Source organism: Strix uralensis, chromosome 9 (genome assembly GCF_047716275.1).
Source record: "Strix uralensis isolate ZFMK-TIS-50842 chromosome 9, bStrUra1, whole genome shotgun sequence".
In the NCBI taxonomy this organism is placed as follows: domain Eukaryota; kingdom Metazoa; phylum Chordata; class Aves; order Strigiformes; family Strigidae; genus Strix; species Strix uralensis.
Genome location: NC_133980.1, coordinates 12,252,039 through 12,274,795, shown reverse-complemented (window position 1 = coordinate 12,274,795; position 22,757 = coordinate 12,252,039). Strand labels below are relative to the sequence as shown.

The 22,757-nt window shown below is 36.8% G+C and overlaps 1 protein-coding gene across 18 annotated transcripts in view; it reads left to right on the top strand.

The window, feature by feature from the left end:
- The window catches only part of LRCH3 (leucine rich repeats and calponin homology domain containing 3), a 69,604-nt gene that overhangs the window by 30,397 nt on the left and 16,450 nt on the right, over positions 1 to 22,757 (top strand). For 5 of the 18 annotated variants that reach the window (XM_074877309.1, XM_074877304.1, XM_074877301.1 and 2 more), the window contains exons 4-16: positions 690 to 795; positions 982 to 1,118; positions 2,076 to 2,185; positions 6,425 to 6,518; positions 7,205 to 7,325; positions 9,792 to 9,940; positions 12,428 to 12,504; positions 15,142 to 15,237; positions 15,701 to 15,752; positions 15,908 to 16,048; positions 17,301 to 17,348; positions 18,484 to 18,537; positions 22,112 to 22,192. In XM_074877309.1, coding sequence (XP_074733410.1) covers positions 690 to 795; positions 982 to 1,118; positions 2,076 to 2,185; positions 6,425 to 6,518; positions 7,205 to 7,325; positions 9,792 to 9,940; positions 12,428 to 12,504; positions 15,142 to 15,237; positions 15,701 to 15,752; positions 15,908 to 16,048; positions 17,301 to 17,348; positions 18,484 to 18,537; positions 22,112 to 22,192 — 1,266 coding nt within the window. The remainder of the gene's footprint in view (positions 1 to 689; positions 796 to 981; positions 1,119 to 2,075; positions 2,186 to 6,424; positions 6,519 to 7,204; positions 7,326 to 9,791; positions 9,941 to 12,427; positions 12,505 to 15,141; positions 15,238 to 15,700; positions 15,753 to 15,907; positions 16,049 to 17,300; positions 17,349 to 18,483; positions 18,538 to 22,111; positions 22,193 to 22,757) is intronic. The other 13 variants (XM_074877318.1, XM_074877316.1, XM_074877315.1 and 10 more) reach the window with 7 other exon arrangements.

Here is a 22,757-nt window from a genome sequence, read left to right as displayed (position 1 = left end):
AATTTTTAATTGATGTGTTTAATAAATTTGGAGGTACTTCAGAAGCGATAACGCTTTTTTAAAATTATTAGGATGCTATCTGGACATGTACAAGATCAATATCCTGTTTCTCATTCTGCTGAAAATTTTGCAGTTGTAAACCAGGCACTTGTAGGCCATGGCAAGTTACTTAAATCTGCTCTTAGCCTAAGGAAGATTTCTATCTGCTGTAGTATCTTCAACTATGTTTTGACTTTGTATAGTGTGTTAGAAAAAAGATTTAAAAAAAAATTTACGTGAGGGAAAGATGCACTGGAGAGCAAATAATCCATGTCAATTTAATTAAGAGTCTTCCCTGTTTTTGAAAGGAAGGCTGGATGGAATTAGAGCTCTTGGTGCATTTGTTTCTAGCAAAAAGCTTTTATGTAGCAGGTTGTGTTGTCTCAAATAATATGGAGTAATTTGAATGAGATAACTTCAGATAAACTTCTGCATCTAAATGCTTAATCTTTTAAAGCTTTTATTCCCCATGTAGCTAAAATGAGAATAATGCTTCACGTCAGCAATGATATTTAATGAATATAAGGATCTAAGGTGTTACATAAATAGTTGTCTTTTTCTTTCAATCCTTAAATAAAGCTCTACATATTTTACTTGAGAGGCTTATCAGTCAGTGGTAACTCATTCTGTTCTGTACTCTTGCTTTGTAGGATGTGAGCTGTAATGAAATACAGACAATACCTCCACAGATTGGCAATTTAGAATCCTTGCGGGACCTAAATGTCAGAAGAAATAATTTGGTGCGTTTACCTGAAGGTGAGATAAAGGCTGTCAGTTATAACAGCAGAAACTTCCAGTACTTCTTTATTTTCAATGCCTTTTTCTTTCCCTGAGAGCTAGAAGCAGCATACTTAATTATTTTGTAAAACACATATTTTTATACTGTTGCTTTTTTTATACTCTTTTAATCTGCTGAATTGTATGTTTATTTTCTATCTCCAGAGCTTGCTGAGTTGCCTTTGATTCGATTAGATTTCTCCTGCAATAAAATAACAACAATACCAGTTTGTTATAGGAACCTCAGACATCTGCAGACCATCATGTTAGAGAACAACCCTCTCCAGTCACCCCCTGCACAGGTAAACTTCTAGGAATTCAGATGACTAGTTCAACTAAAAAGGGCAGAACGAAGTTAAAAGCTGAAGGATTATATTACAAACTTTATTTAAGAACAAGAGGACTTTAACACTTTTAGACAACACAATTTACTTAAATATACAGCACAGCTTGAAAAATCCCTTTTTCTTCTCTTTACTGTATTAGGAGTCTCATCTATGGGATATTACTAAGAATTCCACTGTTAGCATTGTACTAATGTTAGCTGAACATTTCTGCTTTCAGTGTAGGAGAGAGGAAGCTCTGTTAGGCAAAACTAATTTTTTGCCACCAAGATGTCAAAATTTTGACAGAGGCCTCAGTACTGCTGTGTGCTGATTCACTTTGCAGCAGCACTCAAACTGGCCTTTGAGCTAGAAGCTGCAATATGGTTAGTGACTAATTTGATTTTTAATGTGGGTATATAAGCCCATGAGTATTACAGGTTCTACTGTGAGCTGCTGTTTCTGAGTCAAGAGTGGCACTTGCTAAGACCTGTAGTTTCAGTAGGGTTTTGCCTCCCTTTTGAAAGCAGACAGCTGTTACTGGCTTCATTCACTTTAAATTTGAGCTTGCTTTGGCAGTCTGCCACTGCCATTCAAAGCTGGGCATGGGTGGGATACATCTGTTCTGATGCCAAGGGTATAAATTCTAGTACTTGTAAATGCTTATGTCTTGTTTGTGTGATGAAATTTCAGCATCCAGCTGACAAAGTTGCATGCAGACCAGATGTGCTTGGAGGACAGCTTACATTTGTCTATCACGGGCGTCCAGTGATGTTCCACCTTAGCTTTCTCTAAAATGCAGTGAGATTAGAAAAAAAAGTGCATTGGGTGACATAAATGAGCTAATTTATTACTCTCAGCTACAAGTTAAATGTCTGTAGGGTACTTGGAAAATGTATTGTCAAATTATACTTACATAAATTTTTTTTTTTTAAGATATGTATAAAAGGAAAAATTCACATATTTAAATACCTGAACATAGAGGCATGCAAGATAGCTCCAGACTTGCCTGATTATGATAGGAGACCCATGGGATTTGGATCTTGGTAAGTTTGGCACAGTCCTAGTTTTGATGATGTTCAGGAAACTTTTGTCTTAAAACTTTTTTTAAAAATTTTTAAAACTTTCCTTATTTTATAAAAAAATAGATCCAAGGATTCTTCTTTGGTAAGTGCATTGATGGAGGTGGCTTTGAAGAATATCATTGGTGTTATCTCGTGGTGCGCTCTAACAAGGTACCACTATTTAAGAAGCAAGAAGCAGTTCAGAAGAAAACCTGGGCAATATCATATGAAAGGCAGTGTTAGAGTTCATACACAGTAAGCAAAGAGTATTGGTATCTCCATAGTACAGGGGGCATGCTCCTGTGTTGTTAACATGTGTGTTCAGTTTATAAGATCTTAATATTTTCCACACACTTAACTGAAGTATATCCCTGCTGTGATTTTTAACCTTTTGTACAGAATTTTATAAGTGCTGTGCTCAAACTGCAGGTGTAAATGCTGATCTCCACCCCATTAGTAAACTGTTATTTTTGGCAAGCTTTCAGTTGGCACTATTGCTTAGCATTGTAACACAAATATTGGAACAGTCAGCCATATCAGCTGCTAAATTAAGATGTCTAGAGAAAAGCAGGAGTTAAGATTTATTTCTGTTACATGATACGGAAGAAAGGGAGTTGGTGAAGTATGAAACTAAATATATATAAAAATTACCTCAGTCATCTTGAAGGTGGTAATAAGGTGTGGAGGAGTAAGTTGCTAAAGGATGTATTGCTGTCTTAGCAGCAATAAATCAGATCAGAGGGCCTCACAATAAATTATCATGAGTCAGATTTGTGAAGAAGAATTTGCATGAGGGACTAAGAGTAATTCCTCATCAGCACTGAATGTCTTAAATTATTTTTCTAGATGAGGTCAACATATGAACATTTGATGAGTGTTACTCAGTTTCCTAGAGTATAAGCTGTTGCAGATGGTTTCTGCATAATACTGAGGATACTGTCCTGTTACTGAAAAGGAAAGGCTCTAAATGATAAAATGTCATGATGTCTTTAGCATAGTTTAAGATAAATTCCAACAAAATCAGTGGGCTATGTGCTTACTGATTTATTGTTGTTTGTAGTTGTATATTACTATGGAAGTTTTCATTAATTGCTTTTGTGAAACTAGAAGAATGAATGTATTTTGATCATAGCTTGGAATTATGAATGTAAAAACAAGTGCAGAACTGGTTGGCGATGCTTTCTGTAGAGTTGCTTCCAGACTCAGCTGTATGAAATGAGCTTCAGCTGGCTTTCCTTTAGCTGTTTTTCTATACCCAAGAGGAGATAAGAGTTGATGATAGAATTATTTGTTGTTAGCATGCTGTTTAGGGCACTTAGTGTTGCAGGTGATTTGTCCTGTCTTCAAGTAGCTATGGAAGAACTGTCATGGATAGTTCATACTAGAAAAATGGTAGAATCATCCAGTGGAAGAGAGGATCCCAAATTATTATATTCTTCTGGAACTTGGGATGAGAGAAGTAAAAGCATTCAACTACAATATAGTTTATATTTCCAGGCAAGTCACAAGAGCTCTTTGTTATCTTCAAAGGTGACCAATAGAAATAAGACGTCAGTTGGTACACCTAGACTTTGTTGCTGTTTTATCCGATAAGCTAGGTGGAGTACCATGGAGGTTAAGATTCTGAATCTGAGTGGTAGAGATTCCTAAAGTTTAAGGAAGTTTGAGTTGTGCTGTCAGTTCACTCTTGATAAAACATTTTTTTAATAAAAAAGTTGTTAATACTGCCAATAAAAAAAGATACTCTGAAACATTATGACAGAAAGTGTGGTTTGGAGGTTCTAGTGCAGCTAATTATTTGGTTTAGCTTTGTCAAATTAGGTCAAACTGTCTTAACAGAGTGAAATCTTGTATGTTATGGTCCTTTTCTAAACATAAGCTATGTGAAATTTACCTTGCAGCAAGTTTTGATCTGCTGCAGCCAGTTCTCTCATTTGCAACACTGAAGTTCAGAGCAGCTCAGGTTGGTGCTGGCATGAATGTGACTGAGAGGAGGCAGAACTGCTGAAGCTGTGTAGCAATTCTTTTAGCGGGAGGCAGGCTGGTGTAGTCTGGAGTTGAAAGGTTTAAAATATGAAGTACTCATGCATGAACCAGTGTAGTTGGACATTCTGGGACTTGGGCAACTGTTCTTTCTTACAGGAGGTAAAAATACATGTTTTAGTGTGGCTTTGGAGCTATGTCTTTGACATGTTGGCAAGTATTGACTTTCTTGTGGCTGTTGGCCTTACCAGGCATTTAGCTTCTCATCCTTTGATTTCAAGCCTTACATAGCTTCCTGGGTAAGTTGTAGTTGCTCCAAAATGCTCTGATCTATCCAAATGCTTCATTGTTGTTCCTTGTAGCTTGTTGGTCAGGGAGGAATAAAAATCTTAAGTCTCAACTGATTTCAGGATGGCTGCTGTATGATTATAAACACATAAAGTGTGCAGTGTTGAATACCTGTTTGGGGAGACAGAGCAGCTGTCATGTTAAAAAGAGAAGAGCCCTGGGAACAGTGATTATGAATTTTTGAGCTTCCAGATAACCTCAGTGTTAGATGTATAGCTTTTCAAAATCTCTAACTGAAAAGGAAGGTTAAAAGAAGAAAATTTGTATCAAAACACTTCCCCGTTTTTGAGAGGTAGCCAAATAGTCATTTTGATGCTCTTCAATTTGCAATAATTGTTCAACTTACAACAGGGTTCTCAGGAGGTTCTGAAAATATTGATGCATTTAAAATGGAATTATACTGTAGATAGATTTTTCTTTTCTGTGACCCGTGTTTTAAATCCAATATTTAAGTACTGTGAACTGTTAGCATAAGTATGGTCCTATTGTCCCTGATTCAAGTTAATAGTTCTTTAACTGCACTGGGCAATTTCATGGTCATTCTTTTTTCTTCCCCATCCAAAAGAAGGGAGTTCTTTTTTCTTTGTAGGAGTTTATTATGTGGATGATCTTTCTCTCAAATACAGGGCCGTAAAGGTGGAACTCTTGACTTAATCAAAACTCCATACAGACACAAGAGGTTGTCTTTTGGTGTACATCTGCATAGAAGCAGATGTGTAGCCTGATGTTTCTCATCTGTAGCCCTTCATTCCTCCTCTTACTTTTTTGCTATTTTATGTCTCTCTGAAAATTAAAGTAGCCCAGGATAAGTCTGTCACTGTTCTACAAAGTCCCATGCACACATACGGTGCTGCATTAATAATAATAATAATAATAATTTGGAAATATTTCCTGAAAGAGGGATTTCAGAGGGAGCAACAACTTGAGAGCAATACCAGTGAGAAAATGACCTGCAATTTAGTTATGATGGGGTGAAGCAATTAGCTTCTTGAAATTCGTTCTTCCTTGTGCATTATGTAGTAATTACTGCTGCAGTTCTCCCTGGGGCATGGAGTGCCAGCAGGACAGTTGAGCCATTGTGAAATGCCATCTGCAGTGGATCAGACAAGTCCCATTGTCTCTTTTACTGTAGCTATCTGCAGCAGTTGCCAGACTTGACATCTGTGATGGCTGTACTGCTGAATTAAGTACTTTCTAAGCCCAGAAGTTTAGAGAAGAACTGTGTGGCTGTTTGGTTATGTGTATTGTAACACTAGGCACATATCTAATGCTTTTGTCTAGACACGTCGTTGACAAAGGCTCTGTAGATTAAAACTGTAGTTCAATATTTATTATATTATGAAGTATATGAAATACTGTCCAGCTTACTGCACAGTTTCTTAGGTAGGTAATTATGACACAGAAGATAGTTATGTAATACATTCTGCATACTTTTGTGTAAAAGTAGTATATTCTGTTGTTTTTAGTAATTTTCCATGCATTTATGTTTACTTAAGGAAGAGTTTGTGGGATAGTGTTTTTCAACCAAAACACAAGTAGCAGAAAGTGGGAGTTGACTAGTTAAGCAACAAAATAAGAGACCACTTTGCAGTTTTCTTTGTCAAAATTTCTGTTAGGGAAATGTTTGAAGTATGGGTATATACTTTGGATCCGATTATCTCTTAAAACACTAGGCAGTGGCAGGTGGACAGCTGAGTGACAAGTACAGTTGTAGTTGTAAGCACGTGCCTCCTGTTCTATGTGGCAAATGCAGTATGATGCTTTCTAATATGCTGAGCTTGTGAACACACTGCGACTGTGCTTGGTAGCTTATTCTGCTTTTGTTCTGTAATAGCCAAGAAGCTTTTGGTGGTGTTTATATTACAGTAACTAAAACTGTGTGTTTGACAGCCATGAGGAACTCTATTCTGGTCGTCCATATGGAGCACTTGATTCTGGCTTCAATAGTGTGGACAGCGGAGACAAAAGATGGTCAGGGAATGAAGTAAGTGTTGCAACTTTATTTTTGTTGAGTGCAGTATTGTACAGGAAAGAGAACTAATAAGTATACATCTGGAAACATATTGAGTAGGTAACATGTATATGCTAGTGTGCAGGTTGCCTTTAGCCAGAATTATTTGTTGTTTTATTGGGGAAAAACAAGCATAATTTTATACGGGATGGACACAAAGTTGGAAGTAGTAAGAGATGTATAAAACAGTGAGTGAGAGATTAAGTTACTGGAGCATAAAAGATGAGAAAAATGAGGTTCCTCATTTTTAAAAAAAGCTTATAGCTATCATATTACAATGTTGAGTCAACTACAATTACTCGTGATTAGTTGTTTCAATAAAATAAATCTGAACATGAAAATTAAGCTTCAAAAATCAGATGGAAATTTTGTCATCTCTCATTGCAGCTTGTTTCAAATGCTAAAATCTGCTTGTCATTTAGAAGCAGGAAAATGGGATCTCTTAGCAAGGAGACTGTCAATTATTCTTCCCAGAAAGAAGCTCCCTTTTGCTCTTGGGACAACTACGAAAGGCAATAGCCAAGACCTAAAGTGTTTTAGCGAGCTATACTCTGTACGCCTGCTTGCACTCCTAGCTTGGTTTTTGAGAGGGTTCTAGGAGTTTCCATCTTGGGATGTTTTCAGGCACTTTTCTTGACTTCACTGTTTGTTTTCTAAAGCCAACAGATGAGTTCTCAGATCTGCCTTTACGTGTGGCAGAGATCACTAAAGAACAGAGACTGCGAAGAGAAAGTCAGTATCAAGAAAACCGAGGGAGCACAGTCGTAACTAATGGTGGAGGTAAATAGTGATCTTTGGCTTACAGTATTTATTGTCATCGTTATTAAAGTTCTAGGATATTTGCTGTAAAGAGTAGGTTGTCTAAAGAGGGAAAGAAAGAGAAAGATCTGGGTAGAATTATACAAAACCACTGTTGTGTAAACAGTGTAAAAACACTGTTGTACTAAGGATGTTAGGAGGCAAAATCAAATAGCATCAGAATTAGGATTATCTGGGAAACATTGTGTCAGCTTCTGCATGTGTGGTATGTTAAAGTCTCCAACTGCTTCAAAAAGTATTTTGGAATCTTGAATTTTGCTGCATGGACTTCTGCTTGAGCTACTGGGGAAAATTTATAGCAGTAGTAAATTATCAGTGCTCTATGCCGACTGCTGTCGGAATGAGATGAGCAATTTTGTCAGGGAATTTCATATTTCTAAGTAGCAAAAGTGCCTCGTTCAGCAGTCTTGGGTTTTAATCCAAACTTGCAAGCTATCTAGGAGGGACTGGTATTTGTGAGTGACATTGCTTATTTGCACCTTCCCAATTGGTTGTCCTGCAGTCTTACAGCAGCACCCTCGTATTTATTCAAGAGGTGATAGCACTTTCCTTGTTTCTTGATCTCTGCAGTCTGTCCTCCATTTTAACTTACAATAATCTGCTGCTACCATTGTCTCGTTCTGTTTATGTCCCAATTTTAGCATTCTTCCAGGGTTTTTTTTTTCAATCATTCCCTCTTCTCCATTTTTCTGCACTCCTTATTATTAGATCTCAGCCCCATATACTTTGATAAATTTTTCTTCTTTCTCAGCTGCTCCGTTTTCTGTTTCCCCTAATGGCTACAATTCATACTCCCTGAGTATCACTCTTCCTCACTACTCCATGACCAACTCCCACTTTTTCTTCTCTCTTCCCCCTCTTCATCTTTTGCCATCTTCTATTCTTCTCTGCCACAATATTTTGTTTTCTTTGCCACCTTCTAGAAATATCTGAAACTTTTTGGTTGACTCACACTCTTTCACACGTTAACGGACAAAAAATTCAGTTCAAACAGTTAAATTCTGGCAAAGTTAGAATTGGAGACATGGTGTCATGAGAAGCTCTGGGCAGCCTTAATAACAGGTAGTGCTGCCAGCTCCGCCTCCAAGACTAACTTTATTTTGTTCTTTGGGTTTTGTACACCAGGGATTTCAAAATGTCTCACTAGTCTTTTAAGATGAAGCACGTTCAGTTAATGAGTAGGAGTATCTGAGGGGCACAAGCCATAGCATGAGGCTGTCAATGATCCAGGAGATCCTTTCCAATTTTGTGTTCCTAACACAGATACTAATGTCTTTCACCCTCTACTATATTATTATTATTATTTAAGTCTAATAAGCAAGGCTGGAAAGAAGGGGTTTTTTGTTTTGCTTTGTTGGATTTTTTTTTTTTTAAGATTTGAAACTGAGATGGAGATTTAATGAAGCCAAAGTATATAGGAATGCTGTTTTGGATGGTTGTAGTAGCAGAGGAGGTGGCTTTGGCAGTAACAGTTGCTAGATTGTGTGGTGAGGCAAAGAGAAGTCTGTTTTAGACAAGCAGGAAAGGGGCGGAGGAGTAGAAAAAGAATGTCTGCAAGAGTCTGGAGCAAGTTTGGGGAGAGTTTTAAGAAAAAGAAAGCTCTAGTGCTCAGAAAAGGAGCTTATGCTTTCCCCTGCATCCCCAGCACAGTATTTTCACCAGGGTAGTTTGCTCAGTGACATGACTCTCAGAATCTCTGGGCAGAAATGTGTAAAAGCAGTGACAAGTGAAAAAATTGCCCTACATAATATCGCCCACACAAGGGAAAATCAATACTAGTCAAACTGTGCTGTTTCTTGCTCTCATTTTAGTGGTTTCTAATCTCTAATTCTTTTTTTTAAAATAAAACTGCAGATGCTTTTATATTGTTTTAGAGGGGTTTTGTTGCTTTCTGTACTGTCCTTTGTTATTTCCACTTTTTATATTTATTGCATTTGCATTCAGATAACTTAGACATGCTGCCCTCTGTTTTGTTGTTGTAGTAATAAAAATGGTAGAAGTATCTGTCATATCCATTCTAATTTTTCTGACAGAGATGAATTAGAAACAAGAGAAATGATACAAAATGTACACAAATCATTGTACAGTCTTGGTGTTAGCTGACAGATTTTGATAGATAGTTTTTGGTATTGGAAAAAAAATCACAGTATTCCTTTTACTTCTTCAGGCCATCAGTATAAAACTATGTGCTTGATACCCATTTCTCATTGCTTTTTAAAAAGCATAAATTTTATCATTATTTCAAAATTTGATGTTTAACAAATGTTAGTGGGCCTGGCAAAATCTAAGAGCTTTTAGGCTGAGCTTTCCCAGACAGAAGAAAAACAGTAGGGCCTTAGTTCCTGACATTGCTTTTTTTGTTGTTTTTTTTTTCCTCTCTTGTTGGTTGTCTAATTATGGGTGTTTTCTGTGTGTATGTATGTCAAGTGGAACATGATCTCGATCAGATCGACTATATTGATAGCTGTGCCACAGAAGAGGAGGAGGAAGAGGTGAGGCAACCCAAGTGCATGGACTCAGACAGCCTCAGCTCACAATTCATGGCATATATTGACCAGCGGCGAATCTCTAATGAGGTGGTGTGTTTTACTTAAATTAAATTCATACACCCCAGGAAAGCCTTTGTGATTATATTAATGCTGCTTGTCCTCAGAGATTTTCTTGGGGTTTTTTTTGTTTGTTTTTTTCTGTTTATTTAAAAGAAAATAAATAGGTCTGATCTGGAGGAAGAGCACAGTGTTGTGCTTTGTGGAGGGTCAGAGCTGGAGTGTTAAACTGCTCTCAGGTGTCCTCTGGGATATGTGAAATAAGTCTAAAGCAGCCACACTGTTTTCCTGTCGTGTGCGTTCTTGCAAGCTTGTGCTTTAGACATATGTGAAGTAAATGGTTTTTCCAAAGGAGTGCAGACTTCAAAAAACATTTGAAGTTGATGCTTCCAACTGGTAATTGGTGATACCTAGAAAAGTGTTAACATTTACTTGGTAGTACTGAATATATACTGGCTTTCTCAAGGGAAAAATATTGATTGTTATCAGTTTAAAGATTTAGTACAGGAATTTTGCAACTCCATTAATTTGGCTGTTCATGTTGATTATAAGTTATTTGCTAGTAAACTCAGTGTCTTGAGCATACCTTTTAAGTTTAGGCTAACTTAAATATTCAGATTTTTCAGCCCACTTTTTGCAGAGAATGATCTCTCTCTTACTGTTGAGCAAGGTTCTGAACCCACAGGTACAGACTCGGATATGCATATATTCACCTTTCTGAACAAAAAAACCATCCGTAGTTTCAGATAAACCTGGCATGAAACTGTTCTCAGGCAGTAAAAGTATACAGTTGAATGAACAGTAGGTAAGATTACTGCTAGACAGGTTAGAAAGTTCTCCAGCTTTTTACAAATGTCTAGAAACAGGTGTGAATAACTCTGGACATTGCTCTGTTTTCTGTCCCAGGAAAAAGAAAAATAAATAAATAAATAAGGGCAAACTTAGCCTATAATATCCTAATAATAGCTGCTTTTATTGGTTGCTTACTGTATCCAAATGATGTCCTGGTGCAGACAAGGGCAATGATTCCAGAAAGTTACTGTCACTTTTCCTTAGCTCATGTCATTTCATTGCTTTCTAGCTGCTCAAGAATTAATGTACATTTAATAAAATTCACCAGAGTTGCTTTGAAATTGTATGAATTGCCAAAACTGGAAGGTGCCTTTGTTCCAGTTGTAGCAGCCACTGCTGCAAACACATGGAGAAAACTGTTCCCTGTTAAGTCATTTGGATGGCACACTTCTGGAAAGTGTCCTCAGAAGTTGAACCTATAGAAACAGATTTTCAGCCACATGATGTTTCCTTCTGTGTTCTGTCAGTCTTAATTAATACCTGTGTACACAGCTACACAGTTCAGTGGCTCACTGTACATACTACATGAATAACCTAAGAAAATCTTTGTAGTTGATAGGCTTAATCTATTGTGCTGCGATTCAAATGTGTCCTTTCAAAGTTTTGTGCATTTTGAAGCAGAAAGATATTTGCTTTTTGAAAAAAGAAAAAAAGTGTATTGTTAGCATTCGTGTAGGAGCCTGGTCCCTATTTTGTGCACTTTATATTACTGTTTACTGTGTTTAAAAATCATTGACACAGACATAGGAGAGGTGCATTCATTTTGCAGATCTCATAAATTAAATATCAAATCACAAAAGCTGATGCCACTTGCAGCATAGACACAAGAGCAAAACTCAGAAAAGGCAACTATTGGCAAGGACTCTTTGCTGTGGATAGTGAAAAGGCATTGATCAACATCAAAAGCTATTCATAGGGATCTATATATTCATAAAAACTAAACTGCTCTTAACTGAAGCAGTAGTTTCTCTAAAAAGACAATCCAAAACACTTTGCTACTTAGGAAGGCTAACAGTGTGCAATATAGCAACATGCATACAGGCATGAGTTAAAATTAGCAAGTTAATCTTGAAGAGTTTCCGTTTTCCTACATTAATGGGTGTCAGTAAAAGTTTTAAAGTAACATCAAGGGCAATATGTCTCTGTTCCCAATGGGATAAATGATTTCATAGTTCAAATTAAGCCTAAGGTGTTCTCATTCATCCCATGTTTTGCTTTCTTTGTCCCTCTGTGACCTGTCTTTAGGGCGTCATAAAAAACCATCAAGTATTGTATCCTGTATTTCTGAGAATCCAGACTGCATTGTTGTACACTTGTATATATGTTCTTTAGAGTTTAACTCTACATTTCTTCAAAGTGACGTTAATTATTTTCTACCTACATGTACTTCTCTGCGTGATTCTTAATAGTGGAGGTTTTTAAACTCTTAAATTTATCAGTAGGCATATTTAATCTTGAAACGAAAGTTTATTTAAATTGGAGGAAAAAGTAAAAGTGAGTTTGCCTACTTTGAAATTAACAACCCCATGTTGTGTTTTGTGGTTCTTTGTCAGGTATTTTGAATACCAGTAGTTACAAATGTTGTTCTACAAAGAGATTCTTTGACATTAATGTACAGTTTTCTGAATAAGTTGCTAACTTAGTCTTCTGTATTATTTTGCTTAGGGCTCACCAGTAAAGCCTGTATCCATCAAGGAGTTTCAAAGAACAGAGGATACAAGACGATATTTACATCAAAACAGGTAAGAATATGTGATATTCATGATGAATGCAGATTTACTGAATGTGTTTAGAAAATGACATCTTCTGTTGCTTCACCAGAAATGTGCATGGCACTTTATTTATAAATTATTGTTCCGGATTAGGAATTTGTGTTCTAATAATGGCAGTGACCAAAAGGCTTGGCTTTTTCTAGACTGATGCTCGGCTTTACATCAGTTGGTTAAAGAAATCTGCCAAAAGAAAGTGTATACTTTTAAACTGATTTAATATCTGCTTTTCATGATTTAATTTGTGCTTTGATTAAATAGTTGACTTAAGCTCTATTACACAAGACAGAAGGGATAAACGTACTTGTACTGCAGGTTTAGGGGAAGCATAAACAAGTTACTGGGTGTGCTATGAGGTCACATTCTTGATTAACTGTTGGTAGCTGTAGTACTGTGGAGCTCTAGTTTAACTTAGTGTGCTTTTCTGTGCCATAATCATGAGCTTACATCGGGGGAAGAAGGGATAAAATGGGAATCACTGCTGAAAACAGGTCACTTAATTTAACAAAGTAGACTTTTTGAACTATGTCTATACTCTGATGATTACTTGGCTTATTGGAGGGAATGCTTATATGGATTGAAGTTGGACAGATTATAAATGAGGCAGTTAAGTTTGAGGAAGGGCTTTTGGTTGTATAGTTAAAAGAACAGAAGATAAGCAAATGTATAGCTTCTTGCTAATGGAACTAAAATCAAAATTGATAGAACCTTTAATATGCCATTGAAGCATTTCAGTATTCTGTGGAGTGAAAGTGAATGTGCGAAGGCTCAGCAGAAAATCAGCTCAATTGTACTAGGAATGTTTAAAAAAAAAACCAAAACAAAACTGCTAGCTGTAAGTATGTCATTACTTACACTGTCAGTAGGAATTCATTTTTAATGGCGTTCAAAAATGGCATTGAAAGAGAAAATCAGTGTGTAAATTTTTCTAGAGTTATGGCAACATTTTAATAGACATTTTGAAATGTGCAGATACAGTAGCTGTACTGATATAAAGAAGGGTAACTCCTTCAGCATATATCAGCATTCCTTATCCTGTAGTGGCTACAGATAAGGCATAAAATAATACAGCAGTCTGACACATTCTCCCCAAATAAACTAAGTGTTCTTGGTTTGAAAGACTGAATTTTTTCTTTGTTTGTTTATTTTTCTATTTGAACATTTGTGGTCAACATGGTTAGACTTTACAAACGCTGGATTCTGTGACATATCTGAAGGAAATGATAAGGCTAGTTAGCCAGGAGAGAGCTAGACCGATTTTAATGATGAAGGAGGTTGTAGTTCACTAGGGCATCCAGTGTTTTCAAACTTAACTTAAGGCTGGCAGCAGATCTTCATGCAGAAGTAGTTAATCAGTGATTTAAATGAATTGAGCTTATTCATATTATGCTGCAGCAGAGTGAAATTCTTACTGGGGCACTAAAACCAGGTCATATTGTTATTGCCTTCAAAATTGTGTAAAAACAGCCACATGACAATGAGTAATTTTTTACATTTTAAGCTTGTATTAGTCAAATATTACACTTGTGGCAACCACAAGCTGTAAACTACTTCCACAATAATTCTGTGCAAATGCCTTGGCAGGCAGCCTCTTTTTTTTCCTTCAGCATGCTGGAGCCATTAAGACTCTTAGGGTTGGATGTAATGCAGACTTCATCTCAAGAGTACTTACATTAGTTGATTTAATTCATTAAATACAGTTTGTGCCTCTGGACACGCTGTGGTGCATTCCTGATGCAACAGAGCTGTGTGTACTCTGGTCTGAATACGCTTCTTGGCACTCAGTTGAACCCAGTCCTATCTGTTCAAAACAGCACAGTAATGGATTTGTCGTGTACATCAGCGCTAATTTAAGTAACAGAGGAGACCTGTAGCATATGGATCTTCCACATCTCTTAAGCTTCTGTGTGCAGAATAGTTACTAAGTCTACGCAGGCAGCAGAACTGACATTTTTTGGAAATTCCATAGGTGCCCCAGGAGCAAAGGTTGCAGAGTCCAGGCTGTTGAGCATAAGCTACTCGGTTTCCATCAACTTTCTTTCTAGGCAGCAACATGGGAGGGGACATGCTGGAGACTGTGGACACTGGGAATTGTTTCAGTGCTAGCAGCTGCCTTCTAGCAAAGACCTGCAAAATTTCTCTTTTATTATTGATATGATGGATAAGAGACAGATCAGCTATTGTTTACCTTGTGACTTTGATAGCTTGTATCACTGACAGTTAGGGAGTCATCACTTGATCAGTGAAGTGAGCAGATTTGTTCTGATCAGAGGGTGCTAATGTTTAAAAATAATTCTGTTCTTTCCAGAGCAGAATAAGGCCTACAATAGGCAGAATATAGTCTTACAAGAGAGATTCCATCTTTGTATATTTTGAAGTCATTGTTAATTAAGCAAGTTACATTAATTGTGAATTACAGTAGTTGGGATCTGACTTTGTATCACAATATGATTTCTTAGTCATCCTAAATTTCACTTCCGTGGATATCTGAAGCTAATTGTTTAGGCAATTGCTCTCAGAAAAACAGCTATAATCTAGAGAAGAATTCACCTGTCAGTAGTTTATATGCATCAGTGGCCAATCCCCCTTCCACCTGGTGTTTACCTGCAGGGATACTGATGAATTACGAAGACCTGAAACTCTAAATTTGATGCAGGACAGAGAGCATCACCAAGTACTAAGGAGTTATGTGGACAGGACAGAGAGGTAGGGAAAAGAAACATACAGTTTTTACTGATTCATTTTATTTATTTCCCCACCCTCTCCAAATAACCATAGTAGCCAGTTATTCCTCTAAATGAGGATCATATAAAAAGTTCCTGGATTGGTTGCTTAACCAGTGGGTTATGAAGTACTGAGAACAGAATGGGTATAAAGTACTGAGTATCTCAGTGCAATAGGCCAAACAAACAATCCCATTGGTACATCTTGAGCTGTAGAAAAAATTTATCTCAATTCAGGAGAAGAGACAGAAATGACTGCACAAAATCTGTCATGCACAGTGAGTTAAGTTGTTATTGCAGCAGTTGGTTTAACAGCTTTGCTTACCAAACAGTTACTCTTCTTCTTTTTTGATGAGATACTTGTGTGTTGCTGACGACTCATGTATGAAAATTTGTTTATATTTAAGATAAAAAATATGCTTACTGTCTGTTTTTCCATTTGTCAGACCCCCGGCTGATTCACCTTACTTTCTCTCTCTATCAAGTCACCACAGTCAGGTAACACATTGAACTCTACTATTTTATTCTTTTGGATGAGTTTGATGCAAAACCAAACTGTTGTTAGCCATAAGACAGGGACTGTTTCTCCATAACCCATCTGTTTTACCCTGTGTAGCTCTGTCTTTACAGCCCAGTGCACTGTTTTGTTCCAGGTGCCTAATACAGATTCTGAGCTGCACCGCAGGCACATAGAGCGTACCCGTCGGGAGGCCCAGCAAGCAGCGCTTCAGTACGAGGAGGAGAGGATGAGAACAAAACAGATTCAGAGAGAAGCTGTCCTTGACTTTGTTAAGGTGCCTCCTTTTAGCACCTACTTGATACTTGATCTTTTCTGAATCCCTTAATTAAAATTAATTGCCAAGACCATTAATACTTGTACGTTACACTCTTGGGCATGCATGGCACTTTATAAAGAAAATGGAGAAATAGCATTTAAGTCCATTCAGTGTTGGTGCTGTAGCTTAACACAGACCAAACTAGAACTGGGAAGACAGAAGAGATTTGCCCAAAATATGATTGTTGCAAAGAATTATGGTTTTTACATAGTCAGCCTCGTTCTTTCAATTTTGTCATTTGCATAGATGTGACAGAATTGGTACGAGAAAGAAGGGGTCTTTATTTGAGAAGGCATAGAGGCAATTTAATTTTGAAGACAAATTTGGCAGAGCAATCATACCCACAAGAAGATAATGTTGCCTGATCTATTTTGGTATTTTATCATGCATAATTAAGTTACCTCCAGGTAGAGCACAGGTGCAAATTTATGGTACATCAGATACTCCCTGGACACTGCATCTTCGCTTTCTCTTTCACTGCAGTCAATATGAAGTAGTCTGCTGCTTAACATGCAAGCTTGTTTGTATGCCGGTTGACTTAAATTTATTTTACTGTTTACTGCTCTGGTGACCTACCCAAATCTTGACATCACAAATTTAAGAAATGTTACAGTTAATATTTGGGCTTAGGGTGGTCTGCAGAGAGGAAAAGAATGTTTTACTGTATTTATGTAATGTATAAAGTTAGTTTAGAAAAAGGTTTTTAGCTGACTGAAAATAGGCTTTTCATTAGCACCAACTAATCTCAGGCCCCTGGCAATGTTTTGTAGAAAAGCTGATTTTATTAAAGGTTTGGCTCAGTCTTTTAAGTTTAAAGGCTTCAGATATTTAGCATGCATTTTTCTCATTGATGAGCCTTTTGGGGTTTTCGGGTTTGGTTTTTTTTCTTCTGTGCCTTTGTTATTCATGAGCACTTTATTCTCAGCAGTTAAATTCCTCCCTTGGGTTATATTTTGGGTTTATTATGCATCTTTAATATGCAAAAGCAATTTGGGGTTGTTTTCATATGGAATAAAGGCTGGTTTTTTTACTAATAATATCAGTGAAGTTTCAGCTCAGTGGAAACTTCCAATTTCCCCAATGCATGTTTTATTGAAAAACTAAAGCTCTGTTTTAAAACACTTTTAAATTATGCTGCTTTGTTCTGAGCTTTTGTTTCTCTGTCACATTCTTTTAAATCGGTCTTTCATTTTTTCCTTTTTCTCTATAGCAAAAAGCATCCTTAAGTCCTCAGAAGCAAAGTCCTCTGGATAGTGAGGTAAGAGTCCAGTAAGAGTATTACTAGGGATGTCAGTGCCTGAACTCTTAGCTCTCTCCATCAGAGATATTTTCCTGCTTGTGGAGAACTCTTCAGGACTGGGTTATAGCGTCGTTTTTTTCACACTTATTATTAAACCTTGGGTTGGGGTTTTTTTGCTTATGGGACCAGTCTAATATTTCTTTCTGTTCATGTAGATTGCCTGTCCGAGTGTGTTGGTTTACTGTTTCTTGTATGTTTTCTATGTTCTACACAGAAAATACATTTTATATTCCATTTGAAGATGCTCCTTGCAAGCAGTACAGTTCACTTTCTAATGGGAGTATTCGGACAAGTTGTTGTGTTGTAGTCATCCTTCATCAATCAGTTTTCTCCCGGTTTCCTATCATTAGATCACCAGTTATCCCGGAAAGATGAAGCATTGGAATTTTGAGGGCTATCAGAAAAAGAAATAAATAGATTTTTTTTTTAAGTTTTATTCTAGTGTAGGTTTATAATCAAAACCAATTAAGTCAGTAGGGAACACAAATCATTTAAGGCTCAGTCTTCTAGAATATACAGAGCTGAGCCAATGACATCTGTTCACTCTCTGCATCAGATTTCTGCATAGTAATAGCTCTTCCACTGCTTGCCATCCCCACTTTCCTCTAGAGGAAGCTAATTCACTTGGCAGTGTTAATCAGATCAAAACTTTTAATATTGTAATGAATATAAATAGTTCTTTAGCAGCATTTTCCAACTAACTCTTTTTTATTAGAAAATTACCAAAACATGGGGTAATTGAAATATTTTTTTGCTCCTTTTCCTTCTTAATGTTCTTCTGTTCCTAATTTATTCTTTTAAAGGGTCCTTTGTTCTACCACAGTAAGAACTGTGAATACATAGTTGTCTGTATTTGCTTGAGACAACACAAAAAGCAAAATAATTGATTCCTTAAGTAATACAAATACACTATAATTCATGGGTCATGTGGCTATATATTCCTACAGTTACATATACTTTATGTGATTTTTTAAAAAGCCTCACAGTGCTATAAACAAGCAGTACATGTTCCAAAATGTCTGTCTGTTCACATACTGTGTGTTTCTGACATTCTGTGTATTTCTGACATTACTCCATCTCTCCCACCTCCCAGTGTCCCTTTCCATCCAGAAGGTCTCAGCATACTGATGATAGTGCCTTGTTAGTGGTAAGAACCTGCACGTAATGGCCTTTTTATGTGGCAGATTCTAGAGCATAGAAATAACAACATGTTATGATTGTCTCAGATTAGACCAACTATTTTAGAGCTAATCTAAATAGCATAAAACATGACCATCTACCTTGAAAAGTAGCTTAGCTGTGAATCACAGAATCACAGAATCAACTAGGTTGGAAAGGACCTTGAAGATCATCTAGTCCAACCATTGTGAACTTTAATGTTATGAATATGTTGATACTTGTACTGTCAACTATTTGTCAGTAATATAGTGACGTTTTTCCACAAAGTAATTGAAGCTTATCTTTTGCTGAGAGCAGAAGAAAATTACTGATAGTAAAGAACAGCTTCTAAAATTAAAAATTCACCTCTAGTTGTTCTGGTTTGATTTCTTCTCCGTTTAGCTTGCTTCCTAATTGATGTTCTCTTCAGTGTCAAGTAAGCAATTTTAAAGCTTTGAGTACGGCCTTCATCTTAAACTTGTCTGTGTCCTGCACAAGGTGGTTAGAAATACTGAGTATCTTGGTAACCTTATTATAGCACAGGGAAAAACTGCTCTACGAGTGAATGCTACAAATCATGAAGTATTCCTCACACTTTTTTATATCAGTAAAGATGTCTTAGAATTAATCTATTTTGAACACTTAGCAAAAATAAAAACATTTATGTATTTAATTCATGTTTTATGCTATTTCTTCCTTTATGGAATCGTAGCGATGTAGCATAGTTAAAGAATATAATTAATGCCATAATCCATATCTATAAAAGAAAAATACACCTGATTTGCCTGCTGTTGCATGACTGCATGCCTGGGATTTATTTTCTTAATTCATGTGCTTCCATTATCTGCCTAAATTTTCTTTAGGCAGTGCTCTCAGTTAGAATATCTCTCTCCAGAACATGTTCGTCAAGATATTTACTGTCTCTTTATTCAGACTTTTTGGTTTTTGTGCTTTCACATGACTAGCACTGGGTGGGAGAGAAAGAAAGCTTATAATATTAGGGAGATTTAGTGATCATGCATGTGCCTGTTTGGAGAAATCACAATTAGCATATTAAAATGTGCTTTCATATTTAGATAATAAACAGGACAATAGCAGTGGTTTGGATTAAGTGGTGTTACTCTGTTGTCAGTGAATTAATCTTTGGAATGTATTTTAAAGATACCTTTAAGGACCCAATTTGTATTTGATTGTGTGATCCCATAACTTTTGTTGTAAATTAATATATAGAATTTTACGTTACATGACTTGGAATTTCCAGAAATTATTTTGAAACTGGCTTCCATCGTTGTTTGTGTCTTTAACCAAGTTACATCCTTGCACTTCACAAAAATGTGGCCAGGCTGGTAGGGAAAGACTGAACTAGATTTGAAAGCAATAATTTCTGTTATTTTTTCTTCTGATTCCTTGCTCTTTTCAGCAGCACTAAACTATAATAGTATGTGAAATACTGGGTTTCTGAACTGCTGAAGTATGATCTGCAGCTCTACTTTGTAGTGGAAATACATGCTGTGTCTAATGGTGACATATGCCAGGGCAGCTGTTTCTGGCAATTATTGTAGCTGGAACATTAAGCCCATGCTAGCTCATGAATTTTAGCATTTTTGTTTCCACAAATGTGTTTTGTTCAATAACAAGGAAATGTTCATTACGTTGCTTAAAAAAACTGTCATAAGAGTTGAAATTACTTCTACCTTTTTATATTCTGTCGCATTTCATTTGACATTTTCCCTGTTGTTATGGATTTGAAATTTATCTAGGTCTAATTTCTGAGGATGGTTTTTCCCTCCACTGAAGTAGAGAGGCATATCATATCAAAATTCTATTCAATAATGCCAGTTTTCAGTATACATTTTCCATTTACATAGTTTCCTCTCTGTCTTTTTCTGTCTGCACAAAGACTGCATGCAGTAGTGTAAACTTTACCTTACAAAACTTCTGGACACTGAAACTTACAGATAGGTTAGGGTTTTTTTTAAAAAAAAAGTTCTGCTAGATTTTCCACTAGTTGTTTTAGCTCTATGGTGTGGGAATAACACTTTGTGGCAAAAGAGAATATTACATAGAGGTATAGTAAATGATCTTTTGTTCAGCTTTTCCCTCCCATCGTTACATCAGAGCTCTCTAAAATGAGCAGTTGCTTTTCTTTTGCTCCAAACAGTGTTTTCAGCTCAAATGTACGGAAAATATTAAAAAACTAATAGGTCTAATATGTAGTTAGAAGGCCAGTGAGCTTTCTTTTATTTTACTACTTCCCTCTTCTGGTATTGTTACTGCTTTAACAAAAATTTTCTTAACACCAAAATTTAAGTTGTGAATCTCCTTTTTTAAATCTTACATCATGTTTCTTTTGGCCTTCTCCTTGTTGTCTTTGATCACTAAAATTAAAATGTATTCACATTGCACAGGTTACTCTGACCATTTCCTTCTGTTTGTAAACAATTTCAGGACAGTCTGTTTGAACTCACAAACTGACTACCCATACTTCCTATAAATGTTTCTTCTATATTACATTCCTGTGATTAGAAGTGAAGTGCAATTTAGCTGTAGTACTTCACCGTACACGATGGTGGATTTATTTGTGTTGACTTGTAATAGCCACACTAAAACGTTGCTGAAGAAATGTAGTCAGTGGCCTCTCTGAGAAAATGGCTGTATACCTCCAAGTTTTACATTAGTCATGTCCTCCTTGTTATTCTAACAAGGGTAGTCCCATTTGTTACAATTGAGTTTACTTCGTAGAAGTAATCATAGAATGTTTGGGTTGGAAGGGACCTTAAAGATCATCTAGTTCCAACCTCCCTGCCATGGGGGGGTTGAGGTGGTATCAAGGCTTCAGACTTGATTGCTTATGAATCTCACTTTTTTGCAAATATCTTCTTGTTTTCTCTATTACTGTCTCTTACAAGGTGAGTACTATGGAATGAAAACAGAACACAAAACATCCTCTCAAACTGCTGTTAAATTTCTCTGTTGTGAAGCTAGTGAAATACTTGATAAGCATCAGGCAGCTGGTTTGACCTCTTCCTTTGATAACCTTTGTGTCACTGCTGCCTTGTGCTCCCTTCATTGCATTGTGTTTTCTTGTTGCAGTCTCAAACATGGCCTGAGGCCATTGTGTTACTGCTAGCACGTGGGATTTCTCAGACATTTTGAGTTAAGGCTTTTAGGCACCAGTGTATTGCAATGGTATGGGTAAAGTAAGCAGGACTTAAATTACACTAACTTGTACCCTGGAGTTTTCTCTCAGACCATTGGCATCCATTTGTGTATTCAAACGTTTAATAATCAAAGTCCCTTAAAATATCCTTATTTGGTTCGTGCAGAGTTCTGATTGGGCTCTGCTTTGGCAGTCCCTGTATCTACAGTTGTTTCTGGCACAGGGAGATTTCTCTGACATCGGTGCTAGACCTAGAGACCAAGTGAGGCATATGCAGTAGGGTGGTGTTAAATCTGAATTGTGGCATCCTGGTTCCTTTTGTATTGTGTCTGCCTTTTCTTACAGTTCTCTGCCTCACTTCTTCCTTTCTTCCCTCTCTTTCTTTCCTTGCTGTCCCTGACAGAATGGCTTTGAGCCTCTCTTTGTGTTTGAGATTGACAATAACACCAATACCATTAAAAGAAGGCCAGGGACTCGCAAACAGGTGAAGAGCATGCAGTGTGTTGCTGTTGTGATTGTCCTACCCTGTGCTGTGCCATGTTCCCCTTCCCTTCACCCACTGCTGGGTACATGGATTGTGACAACTTCTTGTTAGTCTGCGTCAAGGTTGTCTTGCTCTTTTCATACAGGAATAAACAGTTATTCTAATGTTAGACCATCTACTTCTGTTTTATTTTACTGTTCTCATATACTACCTAATGTTTTGCTTAAGTCATGTGATATTTTGAAACACTTTAAAAAAAAAAAAATTCCACAATTTTTGCTCTGCGCTGCTGTGGAGAAAGAGTGTGTCTTGAGGATCAGCTGTGAAGTCTGCATAGGGCCTAAAGGTGTTTGTATTTAAGGCTTGCCCTGACTATAACCTCTCCGTCTAGTCCTTCCTGGCTGTACGATTCTGAAGGGGCAGAATAATTGCAAATCATTTTGAATGCTAACACTCCCAAGTGTGTCGTTCACGTCTGTAGAGTTTCTAGGTGTCATTTCATGTTCTTTTCCTGTGTGGAACTGCCACTTTGCTATTTGAATGCTGTTTCGGAAAGTATAGTTTC